General features: G+C 37.7%; 1 protein-coding gene across 1 annotated transcript in view; it reads right to left on the bottom strand.

Moving 5' to 3' along the window:
- The window catches only part of GFRAL (GDNF family receptor alpha like), a 61,527-nt gene that overhangs the window by 19,882 nt on the left and 22,298 nt on the right, over positions 1-19,347 (bottom strand). The window contains 1 exon segment of the mRNA XM_073810871.1: positions 16,121-16,371. Within this exon segment, the coding sequence (XP_073666972.1) occupies positions 16,121-16,371 (251 nt within the window).

The following is a 19,347-nucleotide window of genomic DNA, read 5'->3' as shown; positions in this document are numbered from 1 at the left end:
CATTATCAATGGATTCTTAAATCTTTACCACTTACTAACCTGTCTCACTTAGGGGATTTTATCTGTGTAAGTACCAAACGTTTGTTTTTTTGAAGAAGTCCTCCTTTAAGATGATATCCCAGCATGTAGGTGCCAGGGCAATAACTATTAAGTGTCCACATGTGGTGTTTTATGGGAATACATTTGATGCTATTATATTGTTGTCACAAGAATACTTGGCTCTTTAAGCCAGGAATACACATGCTCATAATAAATGATTTTTATGACTTCACATACACAATCATGATACACAGAAAGTATAAAGGAAAGACTGCTTGTTTTATGTAGCTCTGGCACTAACTCCATCCCCAATTATGGGCAACAAGGGGATTATATGAAGCCAATGAAAGCATAAGGGTGGAAAATGGAAAAGATAACACTGTGCTTTCACATACTGGAGCCTGTGATTGTTCAAATTGTAACAGTATTGTTTTGTTGTTTCATTTCCCTCCATGATCTTAAATGCTCGTTCCTTCTCTAGTGCTGCCAAAATGTGAGTTGTCTCACTCATCAATGGCAACTCTTTAATCTTTCCTTTTTGGTTTAGAGCACACGACAAAGGTAGTCATGGATGATTCACAGAATCATGCTCAGTGGCAGAGTTTTTCCCCTCCCTTAACATCTAAGCCTTTAAGGATAGAGCTGGGAAAAAGTGAAGGTAGGGGACAGCTGTTCTGTTGTTTCTGTGGAGGGTTTGGACACTTCAGTATTTCCAGATTATAGCTGTGTGAAGCATTTTTTGCAAAATAAAAAGCCAAGCCAAATTTGCTGGTTTTCAGGTCTGCAGACAAAATTTAAACCAGCTGGATTTTATTGGGAAATTTTGCATGCAAGTAAACCTAGTGGTGAAACTCAAGCCAGCATTTGTCTCCACTGGAATGGGCTACATCTTTAGGGAAAACCCCCCTACCCCATGTCGCTTCCCTTAAGGGAGTTTTGAATTTTGAAAGTTCCTAAAAGAAATCTGCCAGGTTACTCCATAGAGTATCTGATCGGAACATTAGCCAATGAAAATGGAAGGTACAACCAGGTCTGATGTCTCTCTTAGTCAGATCTTCAGAGATGAGAAGTTGTGTGTCTCTCTGAAACCTGATTTTAAATTACCCCAATTAAACCAGCTAATGATTCCCTCCACACAAGTACTTCCGAACACAAAAGCCAACACACACACATCCACTTAAACTCACACACGCACGTGCCTGGTCAGAGTGGCAAATAATGACTAACTTATTGGATTTGTATATAGCAAAAGTTTCACATCCTATTTTGACTGTGTCTTAAGTGAAAATTACCACATTCCTCACCAAAAATATGCAATTTTATAGATTTAAACATATAAGGAATAGAAACAAAGAAACACATAATATGATGATTTTTTACTAAGCCTGGGATACATTATTTATAAAGCTATTTAGAATTTGGAAAACAAAGCAATAAAAGGTAATTCAACACTAGAGGAAAACCCTTTTACTCCAAATCTCAACTTAGATCTCTGAAAGAATGAGCAGTTTTTCCAAGGGCAAAGAAAGAAAGGACACATGCTTTCATAAGATTTTAGTATAATCATAGGAAGGAAAATTCTTGGCAGACTACTCATCTTTTTGGCATTAAAAAAAAAATCTCTCCAGAGCTGTTCCTATACATAGGCAGCAGGGAGGTTTGCCAAAAAGGTACTGGCCTCAAATATCATGTCACCTAATCCAAGAATATCAGGGCACATCTAATATCAAATATCATCTATTTCTGTTAAACTGTTACCAAAATTTAATTTGTGAGAAACCTGAGGTCTAGGGTGAGTGTAACTGATTTCCTCCATACCACCTAGGGTATTAGGGATCAAACTTGTTTCCTAAGCTCTTGTTCTTTACATTATAACATACTCCCTTTCCAGCAAACACACTTTCAAGGATGCTTTTGTTCTACACACATGTTCCCTGGGAAATGTAACATTTATAATCAATGACAATTATAAATTTCACATCATTACATGAGAGAAGTACATTATGGTTGTTTAAAAATCACAATTTCTGGTACCCCAAACTGCCTTGTTTAAATTCTGCCTCTGTCGTCTTCTGTGGAACCTTGGGCAAGTTACTAACTTCTGAGTGCCCCAACTTTTTCTTTGGTGAAAGAGCAAGCATCTCCTTCATCTGTTGCTTATACAAATTATTTAAACAAGACATCAAATGAACAGACTAGTGTTGAACACACAGTAAGCCCTCAATAAGGTCATAAGGCTCAAAGGAAATAAAAGATAAGTAAGCTAGTGTCCATAGCCAGGGGACAGCTTTAAACTGGCAAGCAGTATTTTTAGATGTTTATTAAACCTTCATCTTTCTTTTAAATTATTTTTAAATTTTTATTTTATATTGGAGTATAGTTGATTAACAATGTTGTGTTAGTTTCAGATGTACAGCCTAAGTGATTCAGTTATACATATACATATATCTAATCTTTTTCAAATTCTTTTCCCATTTAGGTTATTACAGTATATTGAAAAGAGTTCCCTGTGCTATACAGTAGGTTCTTGTTGGTTATCTATTTAAATATAGCAGTGAGTACATGTCAATCCCAAACTCTCAATCTATTCCTCTCCCTAAACCTTCATCTTAAGGATATTGTATCTTATATTACTTCAGTTTTCTCCATGTTATTATTTCACATTGTTGAGGTGAATTGGCAAACATATCCATTAAAATGTTCTTTGTAGTTTGTCAAATGGGAGGATTATTTTCAAGCATTGGTCCAGATCCTGACAATATTAACACCCTGTTGTAGGAATCTGCTTCTGGCCATCAGTCATTCTTTCTGCAGTTTCTTTGAGGCAGGTGATAATGTGCTTGGAGAGCACCAACACCTGATAGCCATTGCCTTCTGTAACAAGTGATGTCAATAGAGCCAAATGCACAGGAAAACCTCATCTATAGGCTCCACATCCCTATTCTAAAGATGGTGCCTTCCAGGGCAGCCCCAAGGCCACCATCAGAGAGGTTCGAGCATCCCATGTAGTCAAACCTGGAAACTGAGTCTTACTTACTCACCGCTCTCCTTGGGAGGGTGGGCAAATCTAGGGCGAACTTGTAACAGGTCACAAGGATGAAACTGATGGATGATTTCTAAATGAAACTGTTTTGCCCGTCCCTCCCTCCGTTGCTGGGAACAAAAACTTACATTCTTTGTTACTGATTAACATGGGTGGGCATTCTTGCTGGTTTTGCTTGTTTCTCTCATCTTAACCATAGAAACCCAAGAATATCCTTTAAGACTCCTGCTTTCTCCCCAGAAGACAGGAAGGTAGTTTTCAAGACGCTAGTCTGTTACCCTCCTCATTTGCTGGCGAATCAATACATGTCTCTTTCCTTTGTCCTCAAAACCTAGTCCTTGTTACTCTCATTCGGCATCGGGGGGCAAGGACTAATTTTCGATAATGAACTTAGGGAACCTGAGATGTTTCTGTGTGGAGGCTAGTGTGGGAAATATGACTTATTCAAATACATTCAGGTTTCATTTTGGAGTTTCAAACAAGTAACCTTATCCAGCTGATCCCCCCCTTACCCGTGGTTACTCTTCACCTCCAAGCACAATTTCACTCAGTTCTGCACTATTTTCTGAATATTGGGTGTAGTGTGCAGTAACTCAAGTGATGACACTGTTCTGAGGTTTTCTGACTTGTGACTTTTATCCATCACATCAGTGGTTATCACTGTGGACAGTGAAATTGTGGGACCAATGAGACTTCCTCCAGGGATCCATGTTTGCTTTTTCATATTTATAACATGACAATCTTACTAATACATCTGGGGTATATTAATAATTTATTCATAATAAGAAACAGGCGTCACCTCACCATTCTTTAATCAAAACCAGCACCTCTCTTGCTGTTGACTCTGGGGATATCTTATCGCATGGGGATGAATGGGAAGTGATGAGATCTTTTGTTCCACTGGCTTGGTAAGCAAACTAAAACACACTTAGGAATCATGATTCTAGGGATGGCATTTTTGTTCTTTTCTCTTTTTTTGGTTCCGAAACCAATTCCAATGGGCAGGCGATCTGCACATCTACAAGCAATTCTTGGGTCACCAGAGAGGTGTTTTAGTATTCAACTCAATTCCGATACCATCTACCCAGAGATGGCGTCAGATTCCAAAAGTCCTACAAGACTCCACCCCACACAAGTCCACATTGTTACTTGTACTTCTGTCCCACTAGCCATAAATGAGAGGTTCCCGGGACTTCTTCCTCGGGCTCAATTAATTTGCTAAGAGTGCCTCACAGAACTCAGAGACACATTTTAGTTACTAGATTGCCGGATTATTATGAAAGGATATAATTCAGGAACAGCCAGATGGAAGAGATGCATAGGGGAAGGTGTGGGGAAAGGGCTCGGAGCTTGCAAGCCCTCTCCAGGCATCACTCTCCATCACGTCCATGTGCTCACCAACCTGGAAACTATAGAAACTCTGTCCTTTTGGGTTTTTATGGAGGCCTCACTGCATAAACATGACTGGTTAAATCATTGACTGGTTAAATCATGGGTGTGATTTCAACCTCCAGCCCCTCTCCCCTCCCTGGAGATTGTGGGGGTGGTGCTGGAAGTTCCAACCCTCTAATCCCTTGGTTGGCTCCCTGGCCACCAGCCCCTTATTCAGATTACCTAAGGGTTTTCCCAAAGTCTCCTCATTAACATAACAAAGGACACATTTATTGCTCTTATCATAGGGTTTTAGGAGCTCTGTGCCAGGAGCAGAGTCCAGTTTGAAGACCAAATACAGTAGAGACCAAACCCTTGTATCTTGGGTCCTACATCTGAAGATTGAAAATATTTGGAAAAACATTTCAGAAAATTCCAAAAAACAAAACTTGAATTTGATGCATGCTGGTACTATTTTTTTGCATAGCATTTCCATTGTATTTACAATTACTTACAAAAGCATTTACATTGTTAGGTATTATAAGTAATTGTAAAAAAAAAATAAAAATAAAAACCAAAAACCTCAATTAAATAGAGTTGGGAGAGCAGAATGGGGAGCTCTCACACGCTATTACAATAGCAGAGGCACACAAGAAGAAAGACTCCCCTTCTTTCCTGGCAAGGACTCAGCCAATGAAAAGCCATGGAATCTATTTACTCCAGCCCTCCTGACTTCCTTTTCCCCTTCTGTAAAAACCTTCTCCTTCTCTTCCCATTTGGGAACTTGCATGTGGCTTGCCGTGATTTTAGACCCCAAGTTTCAATTTTCTGCTCATCCCTAATAAACCCATCTTTGTGGAAGAAATATCTGAGTCTATTTGTTTCAGAACAGTATAATCTAGAGATGATTTAAAGTATATGGGAGGATGTGCATAGGTTATATGCAAATACTATTGATACACCATTTTAGGCAGGGGACTCAAACATCCATGGATGTTAGATGGAACCAATACCCTGTAGATACTGAGGGACAGCTATATGTATTGCTTATTCTAAATCACAATGTCACAGTATCTCAAAACAACCAATGTTGAAGCTCCTCCAATGCAGATAGTGTATGCTTATATAGATGACTCATGTAAGAAAACATTGGTAGACTTTGGCTGACTTCAGAAAAGAATCAATGCAATAAGTACTGCAAGCCAGTGTTCTTGTGGACCATGAACAGCAAAATGTAGTCACTTACGTCAAAGGGACCTAAAGTGGAGATGGAAGGCCATTAAGGAAGTGAAACACACATCCAGCCCTGAATGCAACATACTTTTGACCCAGGCATCCTGAGACCACCTGGAACCTGTCTTCTTTACTCCCTAGAGATGACAGTTTAGCAGCCAATCTACTACCAGCAAGTGGCTGAATGCCTGCCGACGGTGACCCGTAGTTCTGTAAAAATAACCTATGTAACTTCTCTGGGATATCTTTGTCTGTTTCCTTTATGAACATGACCATTTTCTATTTCCCTCAGAGCACATTTGAGTTGCTACACGAATCAGTGCCTCCAAGACTGCAATGCTTAAGACCGCAAACAAACTTTTTGTTACTTGCAGCGTTCAGCATTTCTTGGTTGACATTCTTGATGTATGGTACCCAGACAAGCTGTATCTGCAACACCAGATGCCCTAATTTCATCTCAGAACTACTTAATCAGAAACTCTGGGGTTGGAACCCAACAATGTGTTTAACAAGCACTGTAGGTGATTCTCTTGCAGTTAAAGTTTGAGAAACACTGCTCTAAGCCACTATCTCAATAAAAGTTTTAGGAATGATAAGGACATCTGCTTGGAATCTTTCATGACACTATGATGCCTACTGATTACTAGATTGACACAATATACCAGGCTGATTAGGTTGATCTGTTTCTTAGTAGCAGACAGGTTACGAGATATGTAAGTTATTTGATATTTATTAAATTATACTTTTTTTTTTCTTAAAGGTCTTTGAGAGATTGTCTAGATCCATACTACTCAGAGTGTGATCCCTGGACCAGCAGCATTAACATCACCTGGGAGTTTGTTAGAAATGCCAATCTCAGGCCTTCACCCAGAACAACTGAATCAGAATCTGCATTTTAACTAGAAACTATGTAATTCTTATACACATTAAAGTTTAAGATCAAATGTCCAACTTCATCATCTGACCTAAAATCATTCAAACATATATTTAAGAAGTCACTTATTCTGAGAAAATATGACACCTTAGAACTTCTGGAAATTAGTCTGTTTCCCACACTATCTGTGTGACATCATAATGGTTATGCAAAAATTATTGATTTGTGTGATTTTCCAAATCCCTGAAAGTCTATAGTAAGAGTTTATATTTGCTGAATTTTACTATTGTTATGAATATTTCTTTACATGAATTAATTGATATAATCTTTGCACCAGCATTCTGGGTTAACATTGATTTTCCATTTCACAGACAAGAAATTGAGGCCAAAAGTGAGTAACCTGTTCACAGTTACTTATCCTGTAAATGATGGAGAAATTATCCAAACCCAGCATGCTGGTGCCATTTTGCCTCTCTAAGACTAGGCTCTAGAATAAGGTCTATTAACACTTCCAAACATGAGATCTGACTATTAGAGGCATTGTTGTTGATCATGGTTTTTAACCAAAAAATCAAGGCTGGGGCCAAGGAAGAAGGGAGGTGAAAAAAGCTCTGTGTGTATTTTAGGTTTGAAAGTTAATAAAGGTTTAATGCACTGATTTACCTCTGAGGCCCAGAGCCAAAGAAATATCCAGAATTCTAAGTAACATAAAAGCCTAGAGTTACAGAGTTTACCATGGATCTGATTTTTTTTACATTGGGTGGTAACTTAAGTCATTCTAAAGAAATGGTTTATTTGTTTTTATTATTCTTTATGTTACTAACTTATAACACACATGCCTGTTCTCTAAAGAGTTCTAAAGAGTTTGCAAATAATGAAAAACAGGTTCCTAAAGGAATAATTTTTAAGAGGAAAAACATACATTTATAAGTGAGTGTCTACGAATTGGATGTACTACAAATTCACCATGGAGCCACTTTAATCCCGAAAATACAAAATACTGGACAATTTAGAAGCTATGTTATAAATATGAATACAGAGTAGAGAAATTATTTTGAATGTTCCTTGGAAAACCAAGAGATTTTTTTAGCACCTGGACTGAATTTGAAGGAAACTGGACTTGAATTAGAGTTTTGTGTGGGAACCAAGAAAAAGTCAGTGGTTTTGGCTAGATGAAGTGATTTATTTAAAGCCAAAACTTAACATAAAGCTCCTGGAATACCAACCTATATGAATTGGCTATAAGAGAAGGTGGTGTGTGTGTGTGTGTGTGTGTGTGTGTGTTGTGTGTCTGTGTGCATATGTGTGAGCATATGAGGGGGAGAGAGAGAGAGAGATATTTTTGCAATGGAAATGTCTTTCACAATTCACTTCGCTCACTGTTTTATTTATAGTCTATAACCTTACTTTCTCAAACAGCCACTGACCAGATGACAATAAAAATTAAAACAAGAATTGACAAAAGTGAGTTTGAGCCTCTATTAATCCACTTTGCACAGTCTTTAAATTATTTTCCTGAAAGTAAGTGTAAAATGTTATACAGTTTAGGAAAAATATACAAAACTATGTATTAAGCACTTCTATACCTAAACGAGTGTATTTAAAGGACTTTCTATAAGAATGCTCATTAATGGAATGTTACTTTTAGATCAAGACCTTCACTGGGAATAGACAGATGAAATATTGTAAGCCAAGATGAAACAGTGAAATAATCTATCCATTGAATGGAGACAAACAAGTAAGACAGTCTTATTGGCAATGTTGATATCTAAGACAAGACCTCAGTAGACAGATGGGTGAGAAGTGTGGCTACAGGAAGAAATAAAGTTGTAGAAATACTTACTAATCTGAGGGCTCTTTTCCCAAGTTTCTCAAAAGGCTATACACATGTTTAGGAGTTTTTATATGAATATTTCACAAAAGCCAGGTAGTTTTGTAAATCTATTGGAGACTGTCTTTTTTCATCCTTGTTACTAACAGACAGGGCTTCCTGTATCCTAGAGTTCATTAAGGGGATAACACACATTTAAGAGCAAAAATGTGTTAGAACCAATTGCCTGTTTCAGTGTTGACACCACACAAGAATCAACTGTAAAAGAGTTTCCCACTATTCAGACTTTTTTGAAAGTAGAACTATGAAGAGGAAAAGTACTGGAAAATATAAGGAGCCTGAAATGTTTTTATTAAAGTGGGCAGTAGCAGCCCAGTCTTATTAATTCCTGATTTTTTGCTCAAATATTTGAATTGAAAATTCCAGCTTAAGTGGAAACACAAATGAGTGAGGCTCTTAACAGGAAAGCTATATTATGACGAGAGGTCTAATAAGGAGGGAAAAGAACAACGGTATTCAGAAGGCAGTGCTGCCATAGAGATAGAGTTGATTCATTCATCCATCCATCCACTCACTGTTTATTGAGTAGCTAATATGTGCCAACTGTGTTTTTAGGCACTGGGGTGAAGCAGGCCAACTTAAGAGCTGCATGGTATCAGTCTTGCCTTTCTGTGCATAGGAGTTTCTCATTCCCTGAGAGGTGTGAGCTAAAAGAGGTTCTGGGTTCTCCGGCAAGTGCCTGGGTTTTTCCCACATGTGGATTAAAGCAGTGGTTCCCAAACTTGGTTGAAAATCAGAAACACCTGGGTGATTTTTTTTTCTTTAATACAGATTTCTGAGCTCTGCCTCAGGCCTACTGAATTAGAATAATTGAGGTTAGGGTCAAATATCTATATTTTCAACAAACCTTTAGATATTTCTGAAGGATGAACAGGTTTGAGGGCCAAGAATTCCACGTCCATCCTCTCAGTACTTTGCGGGTTGTCTTTGTGATCATCAGGCTCTTCATTAATAATGAAAAGATTGCTCCTAACAGAGTTGGGGAACCAGCTGTCTTTAGCGAAACATTAATATAGAAACTCCTAAACATGGGTATAGCCTTTGTTTAACATCAGATAAAGAAACCTAATAGTCCAGTCCTGAATCCAGTGCCAAACAACAATGGTATTTAAAGTCAGGGTGATTAAAATGTATAGAATATCTGCTATGTAACAGGCAGTCTATACACTTAATCTCATTCAAGATCTCTGGATGCATATGGCATCTCTGACAAGCCCTAATAGAGGTACAGCACAGACCCCTTGGATTCTAGAGCAAGGCTCCACCATCTGTAGGAGGAGCCCATTTGCTATTTAAAATATAGCTCCTAACATGCCGCTGGGTATAAAGAAATTCATTAAGTCATTGGTTCCCAGAAAGGTGAGTACAGGATATCATTGCTAACTAAATGGACAGCTGGCACACCACAGACCCACCTAGATGTGGCCTGAGAGACCAGTGGTGAGGGGACATCCTCCCCAAGGGAGAGCATAAGCAGGGCTCTTGATTGCCCACTTTGCAGAGACAGACATGGATAGAAGTTAAGACTGGTGGGCAGTGGTAGATTGCTTAATCAGAGAGATGGAAAGAGCGTCCTTGAAAGACTGTAGACAAGGGAATGAGGGGAAGAGGCATATGGAATGTCCTGTGGTAGTAGCACAAAGTGGGCAGATCAGATAGTATGCACCATGGAGTAGGCCTTCAACAACCAGGTCAACTGATGACCTGCCCAGAGGAGGCCAACCGTGCCCTCTTCAGCCACGCAATGCCTGTGCACTGAGCATGTGGTGACAAGGATGGCAGCCATGCATGGCCCCACAGACTGGACTCCCTCTCTCTCAGGCCGTCCCATCAAAGTTCTGCCAGTGCTGAATGCCAAACAGCCCAGCAACAACAGAAACCCACAGTTTGGCAGGTGGGTGGCAGACTGATGATACCATAACCCTTCCACCCTGAAGAAGGCAGTGATGCATTCCTGATGGAATTTATACCTATTCTGGGTATGGATTTGCCTTTGCTCTTTACCATCAAATACTTCCTCCAATGCCTAGTCCATCTTTGTGCAGATGCAACCTGACAGTGCTTTCCCTTGGATCTGGCCCTGGACACCTCCTTCTTCCCTCCTCAGTGCTTTTCTGTCCCTGCAGCATGAGATGGACATTAGGCTCCATCAGCATTTATGTATATACTATACACAATTTCCAGGGAATCAAGGTTCATGGGGCCACCCCTGAGAAATGGGACACAGAATCCAAAGGATGTCTTTCCTGTCCTTCTGCCATGAAGACAGTTCTGAGATGCATTTCTCAAAGCACCTTGGAAGGTCCCAAAAGGAACAGGAACACTTGAAAGAGATGCAGCGATAGTGTGAGTTGATTCCTCTTGACTGCATTGTACAGAGTTTTACAATAAAGATATGAGCTCAGGTAGAAACTTGCTGGTTTTCAAGCAGAGATCAGAGAGGTTAAAATGAGGACCCTATGACATGAAAGCTGACTGTCTTAGGTCCCAAATAGTAAGAGATACGACTGAACAAGATTGTCCAGTCATAAGAGTCCCAGTATTTCTGAGTTAAACAAATTGGCTCAGCTATGCAGCAAAAATCAGATTAAGGGGAATACATTTTCACTCAAGTCCATTGTTTAGATTAGCTTAAATCATTGCATTAGAGAGAGAGGTATGGGGGTGAAGAAGCCAGGCAATAAGGCAGACTTGGGAACTAGTTAAGAAAATACTTTTTTTATTGTGGATACTGGCACATAGAACTGACTGAAAGCAAATATATTAGAAACCTAACACATTTTTAAGAGATTATGTTGCCAAGGAAGCCACCGGTTGGCTTGCAAAAAGTCTGTGACTGTTAAATGTTAAAGCAACTCACAGTCTCTCAAAACTCGTGAGCAGGATATGGTCTAGGAGAGCTCCTGTTCCAGAAAGAGGGCATCCTCTCCCCCAGCCTACTGCAGATACAGCTGTGGAGGATGGTGGATAAGGAAAAAGCTTCCAGAGGGCAAGATGGGAGCCTTAAGTGTGGTTCTTCCCAGGTATCTGTCAGAGAGGCTTCAAATGACTACCAGGCAGGACTTCATTACTGGGTGCTATAACTCTCCCTTTTTACCTTATTTTGAATGGGCGTCTTTATTGATGTTATGCTGTCCCTGTTAATATACCTATAACATGCGTGCATGCGTGTGTGTGTCTCTGTGTGTGTGTGTGTGTGTTATTTGTGTTGGAGGGATGGTAGGGAATAACTGCTCTTTCTAGTTCATGGGCTGCCTGTCCACTCCATGGTGCTACATCATCTGGATTGCACATCACCCAAGATCCAGGTCTTTGAGCTAGTAACTGTCGCTGGATGAACATTTGGGAAACACTGGGTCCTCTCCCTTGGGGAAAGGGTAAGTACATTCTCTTTGTAGACAGAAGAGTGAAATAGACATTGGGTGAATTGTGGCAGAGTCTTACTTGTCAGCTAATAACCACAGTTGCCTTTTCTTCTGGTTCAAAACTGTACTACAATTTCCCACCTTTCTTGCAGACAGCTGTGACCATGTGGTTAAGTCATGGTCAGCAGGACGTGGGTGTAGGTGACGTACACGGCTTCCACTACCAAACCATGAAATACTCCTCTGTGACTATGTTGCTTTCTGCATTCTGTCTTACCCTCTTTCCAGCTGAGTGGAGAGGGCTTTGAAGTCCATCATGAGAAAGAGACACACATTGGGAAGAGGCTGGTCCTCTAAATATAGGCTACTATGCAGCCTTTAAAAAGAATAAAGCCATCATATGTGTACAAACTTGCAAATGGGTTCATCATATATTTTTAAATTAAAAAGGGAGCTGTAGAGCAGGATGTATAGTTTGATTCCATTAAAAAATATCTGTGTGTGTGTGTGTGTGTGTGTAAGGGAGAGGGAGGCACTGTTTGAGTGTGTACAAAATGTATAAGGTACGTATACTTACAAGGCAAAAAAAAAAAAGTGTTAGAAAGAATGTACACCAATCTTGTAAACGTTGGCTCTCTCTAGAGAATGAGATTGGGGGAAGAATTTAACTTATTTTTGTTTCTATATTCTTTAAATTTTGTTTAAGCTTGTATCCCAATTATAATGTTTTCTGCTCCCTATAGGATTTAATAGAAATAGGTAGTCTCTTTTTATGTATTTATTCTTTTTAAAAATAATTCTTCAAAAAGAAGCTGAGCCTTCAGGGGCAGAATGGGTCTATTTCCAAACCTCTTTAAGAGATTTGTCTACAGTTGGCATAAAAAGACAACTTTGCACCAGTAGAAAAGAGAATATTCCTGTCAGCATGTGGTACACACACATCTATAGATTGAATTTTTCAGTGTAGAAGGGAAAGGCAACACCAATCTCTTAATTCTTTCCATTTCTGTGGTCCTCTCTGTCTTAACCAATTTTTTTCTCTTCCGTTTCTCTCATGCCTCTCTCAGCTCTAACTGCCAACAATTTGCTCTGGGCTGCCAGATGCCAGAGAGAAGTGAGTCTGTGGATGCAGAGTTGTGCAGGTGAGTGCAAGTTTGTGGCCAAATACCCAGCACCTTCAGGATGCTTAGTGCCCAAATGTGGTCCTGCAGACTGGAACCGAGGCATGCTCTTCAACATGTTTTCAAAGCTCAGATCTGAGATGAGAACAAAGAGGTTCTGCCTGAGAGGGCTGTGGAGCATCCTGAACCAACACAAGCTTGTTGTCCTCATGGTGTTACAGGCAGGAGAACACCGTGGGCTGCAGTCAACCAGCCAGGGCTGGGATCCTGCATCCACTGCATCCTGGACATGGAAGCCAAGTGACCCAGCTCACCTCTCAGCTGCCTTTACCTTCCATGTGAAAAGCTGCAGAAATAATATTGTCCAGCTCATGGAATGATTAAGGTTAGATGAGGAATGTGACCCCAGATAAGCACTCCTTCTAGCAACTCTCTCATTTTTTATAATTATTATAAGACCCTGACTTGGATACATCAAGGTAGATGACTTCCAGATTTGTTTCAAGCAAGTGTTCTTCAAACTTCCAAGAGCAGCACATTAGTGAGTCATGAAGTCAATTTAGTAGGTAGTCAGCATTGAAAAAATATAATGGAATAGAAAAATAATTTTTAAAAAACAGAAGACATAGCATGTAAAAATCTAATGTCAAATGCATTGCTTACTGTGGCCTGAGGTCAAGTGAGTTTGAAAAACAATGACTTGAAGCCAAACAAAAGTGACAAATGGAAAATTTTCTCCAACTGTCCTCTCTGTTCTATTCAGTTCTGCCCCTTTCAGGTAAAATGAGCAGAAGGTGAAGGGCTTTGGAAACCAACTGTAATGAGAGCTGGGTTTTTTTTGTTTTTTTTTTTGAGAGGTTGATAAAATGTACAAATATTTTTTATTTTATATTGGAGTATAGTTGATTAACAATGATGTGTTAGATACAGGTGTATTTTGATAAAGCGTGAGCATGCTGGGCTGATGTGAAAAGTCAGAGGCAGTGGTTAGAGTTCATTCAAAAATCTCCATGTTCTACCACTTCCCAAGTATATGGGGCAGGGGATGAGGGTTTGTTAGAACTAGCCAGGCTAAGGATTTAATTTGTGTTTTTGTCTGAAACTTTTCCTATTAATTCAAGTACTCAGAACCCTGACAGAAGGCCTTTAAGGTTCCTTTAATTCTATAAACGCATCACTTAAAATTCCTACTTTTAGTAAGTAATGTTTGAGGAGAAAAAATGTTTAGTCTTCCAAAGTGAGTGAAGAAAAGTGAATCATTTTGAATTTTTATTTTTCTGAAACATTATAGAGTATGTCAATGTTTATGGATTTTTGTGTCCATTTCTACTGTTTCTTCATGAATATATATGTATTTTTGCTCTATATAGGTAGTCAAATACAATGAAAGCAAAACATAAGAATTATTGAAAACACATGGGAGAAAACTCGGTTTGGAAGTAGAATTAGGTTGCTTGTGCTGGCATTCTTAGGGAATTTATGCCCAAGGAATTGGTTACCACTAACTTGCAGAAACTACATTTTTTTTTCCCAGACACCATTTAATATGGAAAAACCACTTATAAATAATCATGATAGTGTAATTGTATATATTGTTGTTGGTTTAAGTTACTTTATTTGGTATTTCCTTTTGTAATGTTATGAGCCATTCATTATAAATACCTTTAGTTCCAACAGAATTAGCCACTTAGTATTAATCAAAGAGGAAGATTATTTAGAAAATATGACTCAACATATATCATGCGATTTTCCTCTTTGTGTCATGATTTCAATTGAAATATGTCTGTAGTGCTAATTATAGAAATTCCAAAGAGAGCCCTGTTGGAATCAAACCATACACTCTGAGTTGTATGTTTATTACCTAATACATAACAAATCACAATTTTGATCATATTGGCTAATGTGTATCGCTTTAGTATCTTTAAAGAAAAATAGAACAAAATTTTAAAAATGTGTGTATCTGTTTATAGTTAGATATATACAGATAAGTATCTGTCAAAATTTGTATAAATATAAAGATTTTTTGCAATGAAATGGTAAATGTCTGTTATTCCTTCCTGGAAATGGTGCTTGTGGTTTGGTTACACCTAGGGTCTTATGAGCCGGGGATGTTTTGGGACTCACATAGTTGCATGGATTAACCTTGAAGGTAGATGATGGAGAGGTCTTGAATTAGTGTGTGATCACATTGTTAGGCTTTTTTCTAGAAGACTTATAGCCAAATCTCTCTCAACCACTTGTTCCCTTTGAGACTGTAGACAAATTATTTAAATTCCTAAATCTGTTTTCTTATCCCTAAAATACTGTACATAATAACTTTAGAAAATGTGTTTTCCATTCCCTCATACAGGTAGATTAGCAGACATATTAAAGACCAAGGGGAGATAACTAAATCCAAGGGTAAATATGTTTTACTTAGGTTGGGACAGCCATATAGTAGATTGTTAACTACCCCCGATGAATCCAGCTTTGGATATACACATCCTTCTCACCGTGACTGTGAGCTTGGCCATGTGACTTGCTTTGTCCAGTGGGGCACTAGCAAATATAGCAGAAGCAGATGCTTGACAAGTACTTGTTCACTGGGGATTAGCTGCTAGGGATGCTGCCATCACCATGAAAGATCCAGGGTCTACTGCTGCAGAGGTCATGTGGAAAAGAACCACGCCATCCCAGCCAACAGTCCTTGTTAAACAACACCTGAACAGACTGGCCTTGGTCTCACCACCAGACGATTGTACCTTCATGAGAGACCCCAAACAAGACCATCAGAAGAACCACCCAACTGAGCCAAGCCCAGTGAGAAGAATTGTGAAGAAATAAATAATTATTTCAAGCCACCAAGATTTGGGTTGGTTTGTTACTTGCAATAGATACCTGTTACATTCCGTTATCTGGTAGGATAAACCTTTTAGGCTCTTGATATTGAAATCAATGTGACACCTAGGAGTGATCAATCATATAAATTAACAACATGTATCACTTGCAGATAAAAGAGTAAAATAGCAAATGTGCAAAGCATAATCAGAAAATAAATTTTAAAATTAGAAACATAGAGTTGACTTTGTGACCAAATTTTCTATGCTGGATTACTACTTTGTGCTGTATAGACAAAAACAAGAAATATATTATATATGTGTGTGTGTATATATATATGTATATATATATAATTGGGTAACTTACTGAAACATGATTTTCTATGAAGCATATGCTGGAAAATCTTGCACAAGGATTCTTCACTTTGGGTAATGGTCCTACAGGTGCACTGCATTTGAAGGACTGTCCCAAGGGTACCAATGTAAGCTGCTTTGCAGTCATTACTTCCGGAGCAAGTGAGGTCTTGCTTGCTTAAGGTACTGATGCAGGTCTCATCCTCATGGCACTTTCTTATCACATGCTGCCAGCACTTTGCCTGGAATGTTCTATAGCGCCTCCTAGAAAGAGTCAGGAAATGGAATTAGTCTCTGAATAATATTATTTCACACTAACATGTAGTGTTGCCTCACCTAACGAAAGACTGACATAAAGCAAAATACCTTCTAGATGCTTATAAACATAGTTGAAAACTAAGTTTGTACATTTAAACATCGCAACAGAGAGTGCAGAAGAAAACTTGTGAATTATTTTCCTTTTGTGTTGAAAGACAGAGGTTAAGTTTAGGATTCCCTGGATGACTCTTTCTTCATTACTAATTTTATTTCACTGGGCGATGATTTGTAGTAAGAACTCCTTGCAAGATTTATTAGCAATAATTTCTGAAGCAGAATGTGGTTTTGAGACTAGCATTTGGCCATTGACTCCCACCAAGTGATTTCAGAAAAGTCTCTTGACTTTTCCAGAGAGTTTTCCCACAGGATGGGAGGTACTGTATTCTTTCTCAATATTTCTAGGCAGACTAATTAGAGTTAACAAAATGCTCTGAGGTTCTCTGGCAGCATGAGCTAATTTAAAGCAAAACATGAGTTTATTTAATGGTCGAGATAATCCATTAGAACCATATCCATTCATAACTTTTCTGACTACATATATCATTCTTGCTGTATTAGCATTGAATAAAATCTGGATAGTGTACAATAATTTCATATTTGGAACTTTCACAGTAAGAAAATCTACTTAGTGGAACCAAGAATATTAATCTTCCTATTTATCATGTATAATTATTTTTTTCACTGTCTTGAATATGTCACCATCAAACATGCATGAAAACCCTCTGAGTACATGTCATTTGTCCTGCGCTTATTTGCTTTCATGATGTTACTCTGCTTAAATCCATAAATCACATTATTTTCAATAATCTTGTATTTTAAGTCATCTTAAAAGAATCAGCTTTTAAATACAGTGGTAAAAATTAATTAATATATTAGAATTTATATTTAATAAAATACTAAAAAGTTTTTGAGCATATAATTCTGAATCCAGAAGAACAAATATGTTCCTTTAATGCAATTAAGGGTTTTATATATAAGATGTCATCTAGATGTAAGCATTGGCAGTATTGGTTGTCATCTATGAGGTTGACAGGTGCCATTTAGTCTTTCTTAAATATATGTTTTACAAATTAAGTTGCATGATTTATCTCCTCATAAAAGTTATTTCATTCAAAAAAGTAGTTGTGAAATTTTGCAAAAATGATGAACTGAAGGGTATTTAATTAAAAATTAAAATATTATAAAAAGTACTTTGGTATACTTACTATCTAAATTATTTGAAAAAATTAAATACGGCAAAATATTTTATATTATAGAAATTTTGTTTTATGTTTGAAATGTTTTGCTGTGTAGCTGTTTCATTATCCTTATTTTCTCAATATACTGAAACTTTTTATTCTGGTTTATTACTTGAACCATTAAGTATTTAAAAGAGTAAGTTTTAAAATAGAGTTGATTATTTTGTTTTTAGTTTTGCTATAAGTTTCTGGCTATATTGTAAAATGTAAGAGAATATGGTCTGTGTAATTTCTACACACAGAATGTATTACATTTGCCTTTGTGACCTAATATATAGTAATACTTTGTGAATATTCCTTGTCACTTAAATATGTCTATTGTGGAGTTTTGCTTTTAAAAAGTAGGTAAAATTTCTTGTAAGCAATTACTTTTTTTCACTACTTTCTGGAGTTCATACATATGGAAAAACAATGTATTGTAATTTCCTGTAAATTCCTAAACATTTATAATTGGCAAAATATAATCTCACCTCCCAGTGTGTATCTGTATTGGGCAAATTAATTGAAAAAAATAGTTCTTTATGTCATCTTCTTTGGCCTTTTCAAATAAACAGAGGAGTTTCAAGACCAATCATGAAAAGAGTAAGCGGGCACAGGGACAGAAGTTGTATTTTCAAATCCAATTGCTCTGCTTTGCCCCATGTATAAGGGCTTCTGCAGGAAAGATCCATGATAAAGTCTTAACATTCTCACTGAAGAAGTTGTTTTTCTTTGGAGATTTTTTTTCCATCTGAATTACATTAAGGATAATTTAATATAAATACTGGAAATCTCCCTAAGGCAAAATCTGCTTGAGAAAGTGATAGAATTTGTCTTTTCATCTTGACAACTAATATTGTATAATATTTCCATCACCTCTATAAAGTGTTCATTCAGAGACTATTTGCACATGGTGAAAAGAAAAAGACCCACAATCCTTACTCCCTGAATTAATACATAAAAAACAGGAATTACATAAGAAGAGACATATCTCTGTATATTAAAACATTATAAAAATTAAGTAAGTACAGATACTCAAAAGTAGAGGGAAATGAGATGAAGTCTTTTGAGAGCATATCGTGTTCCAGACCCTGCACCAAGCACTTTGGAGAGGTTGTGAAACCCAGGCGTCCTTGTGGAGGAAAATCACCAACTCTATCAGTCAGTCTGAGGATGTGTTGATGCCAAAGTGAGGTTCATGCAAGAGTTTGTGTTTCAGAATCCATCACAGGGCTTCTCAAGGATTGTAGCAGTGGATCCCATCACTCGACATTAAAATATGGTATTTGATAGGGAAACTCAGATATATCATCCTGAGAAAATTGAATACTAATAACTCAAAGATAATGATGTAGAATATCCGGGGCCCTGGCAGTGGAATCAGGTAAAGCTTGGTACCGTCCATGGAGACATCTGGCATTTTTACAGGGATTACTTTAAAAAAAAAAGTGTCCTCTGGCTGGGTAAAATGTTATTTGGTTTCACTGCTAGTGAAGATAGATGATAGACAGTAATATTTTATTTGTGATATGAGAAAAATAATGCAATCAAATGTTTTTACCACATTTCATTGATTATAGGAGATACCATTATTTTATTACAACGAAAATCACTTGTTGGCAGTTGTTATTGTTTTAATTTAATACTTTTTGTTTTTGGTCACTGAGCTTAAGACGCATTCCAAACATGTTAGGGATATTAAAAT

Source organism: Tursiops truncatus, chromosome 10 (assembly GCF_011762595.2).
Source record: "Tursiops truncatus isolate mTurTru1 chromosome 10, mTurTru1.mat.Y, whole genome shotgun sequence".
NCBI lineage: Eukaryota > Metazoa > Chordata > Mammalia > Artiodactyla > Delphinidae > Tursiops > Tursiops truncatus.
The sequence above is the reverse complement of the archived record's forward strand: the minus strand, read 5'-3'. Positions and strand labels throughout refer to the sequence as shown.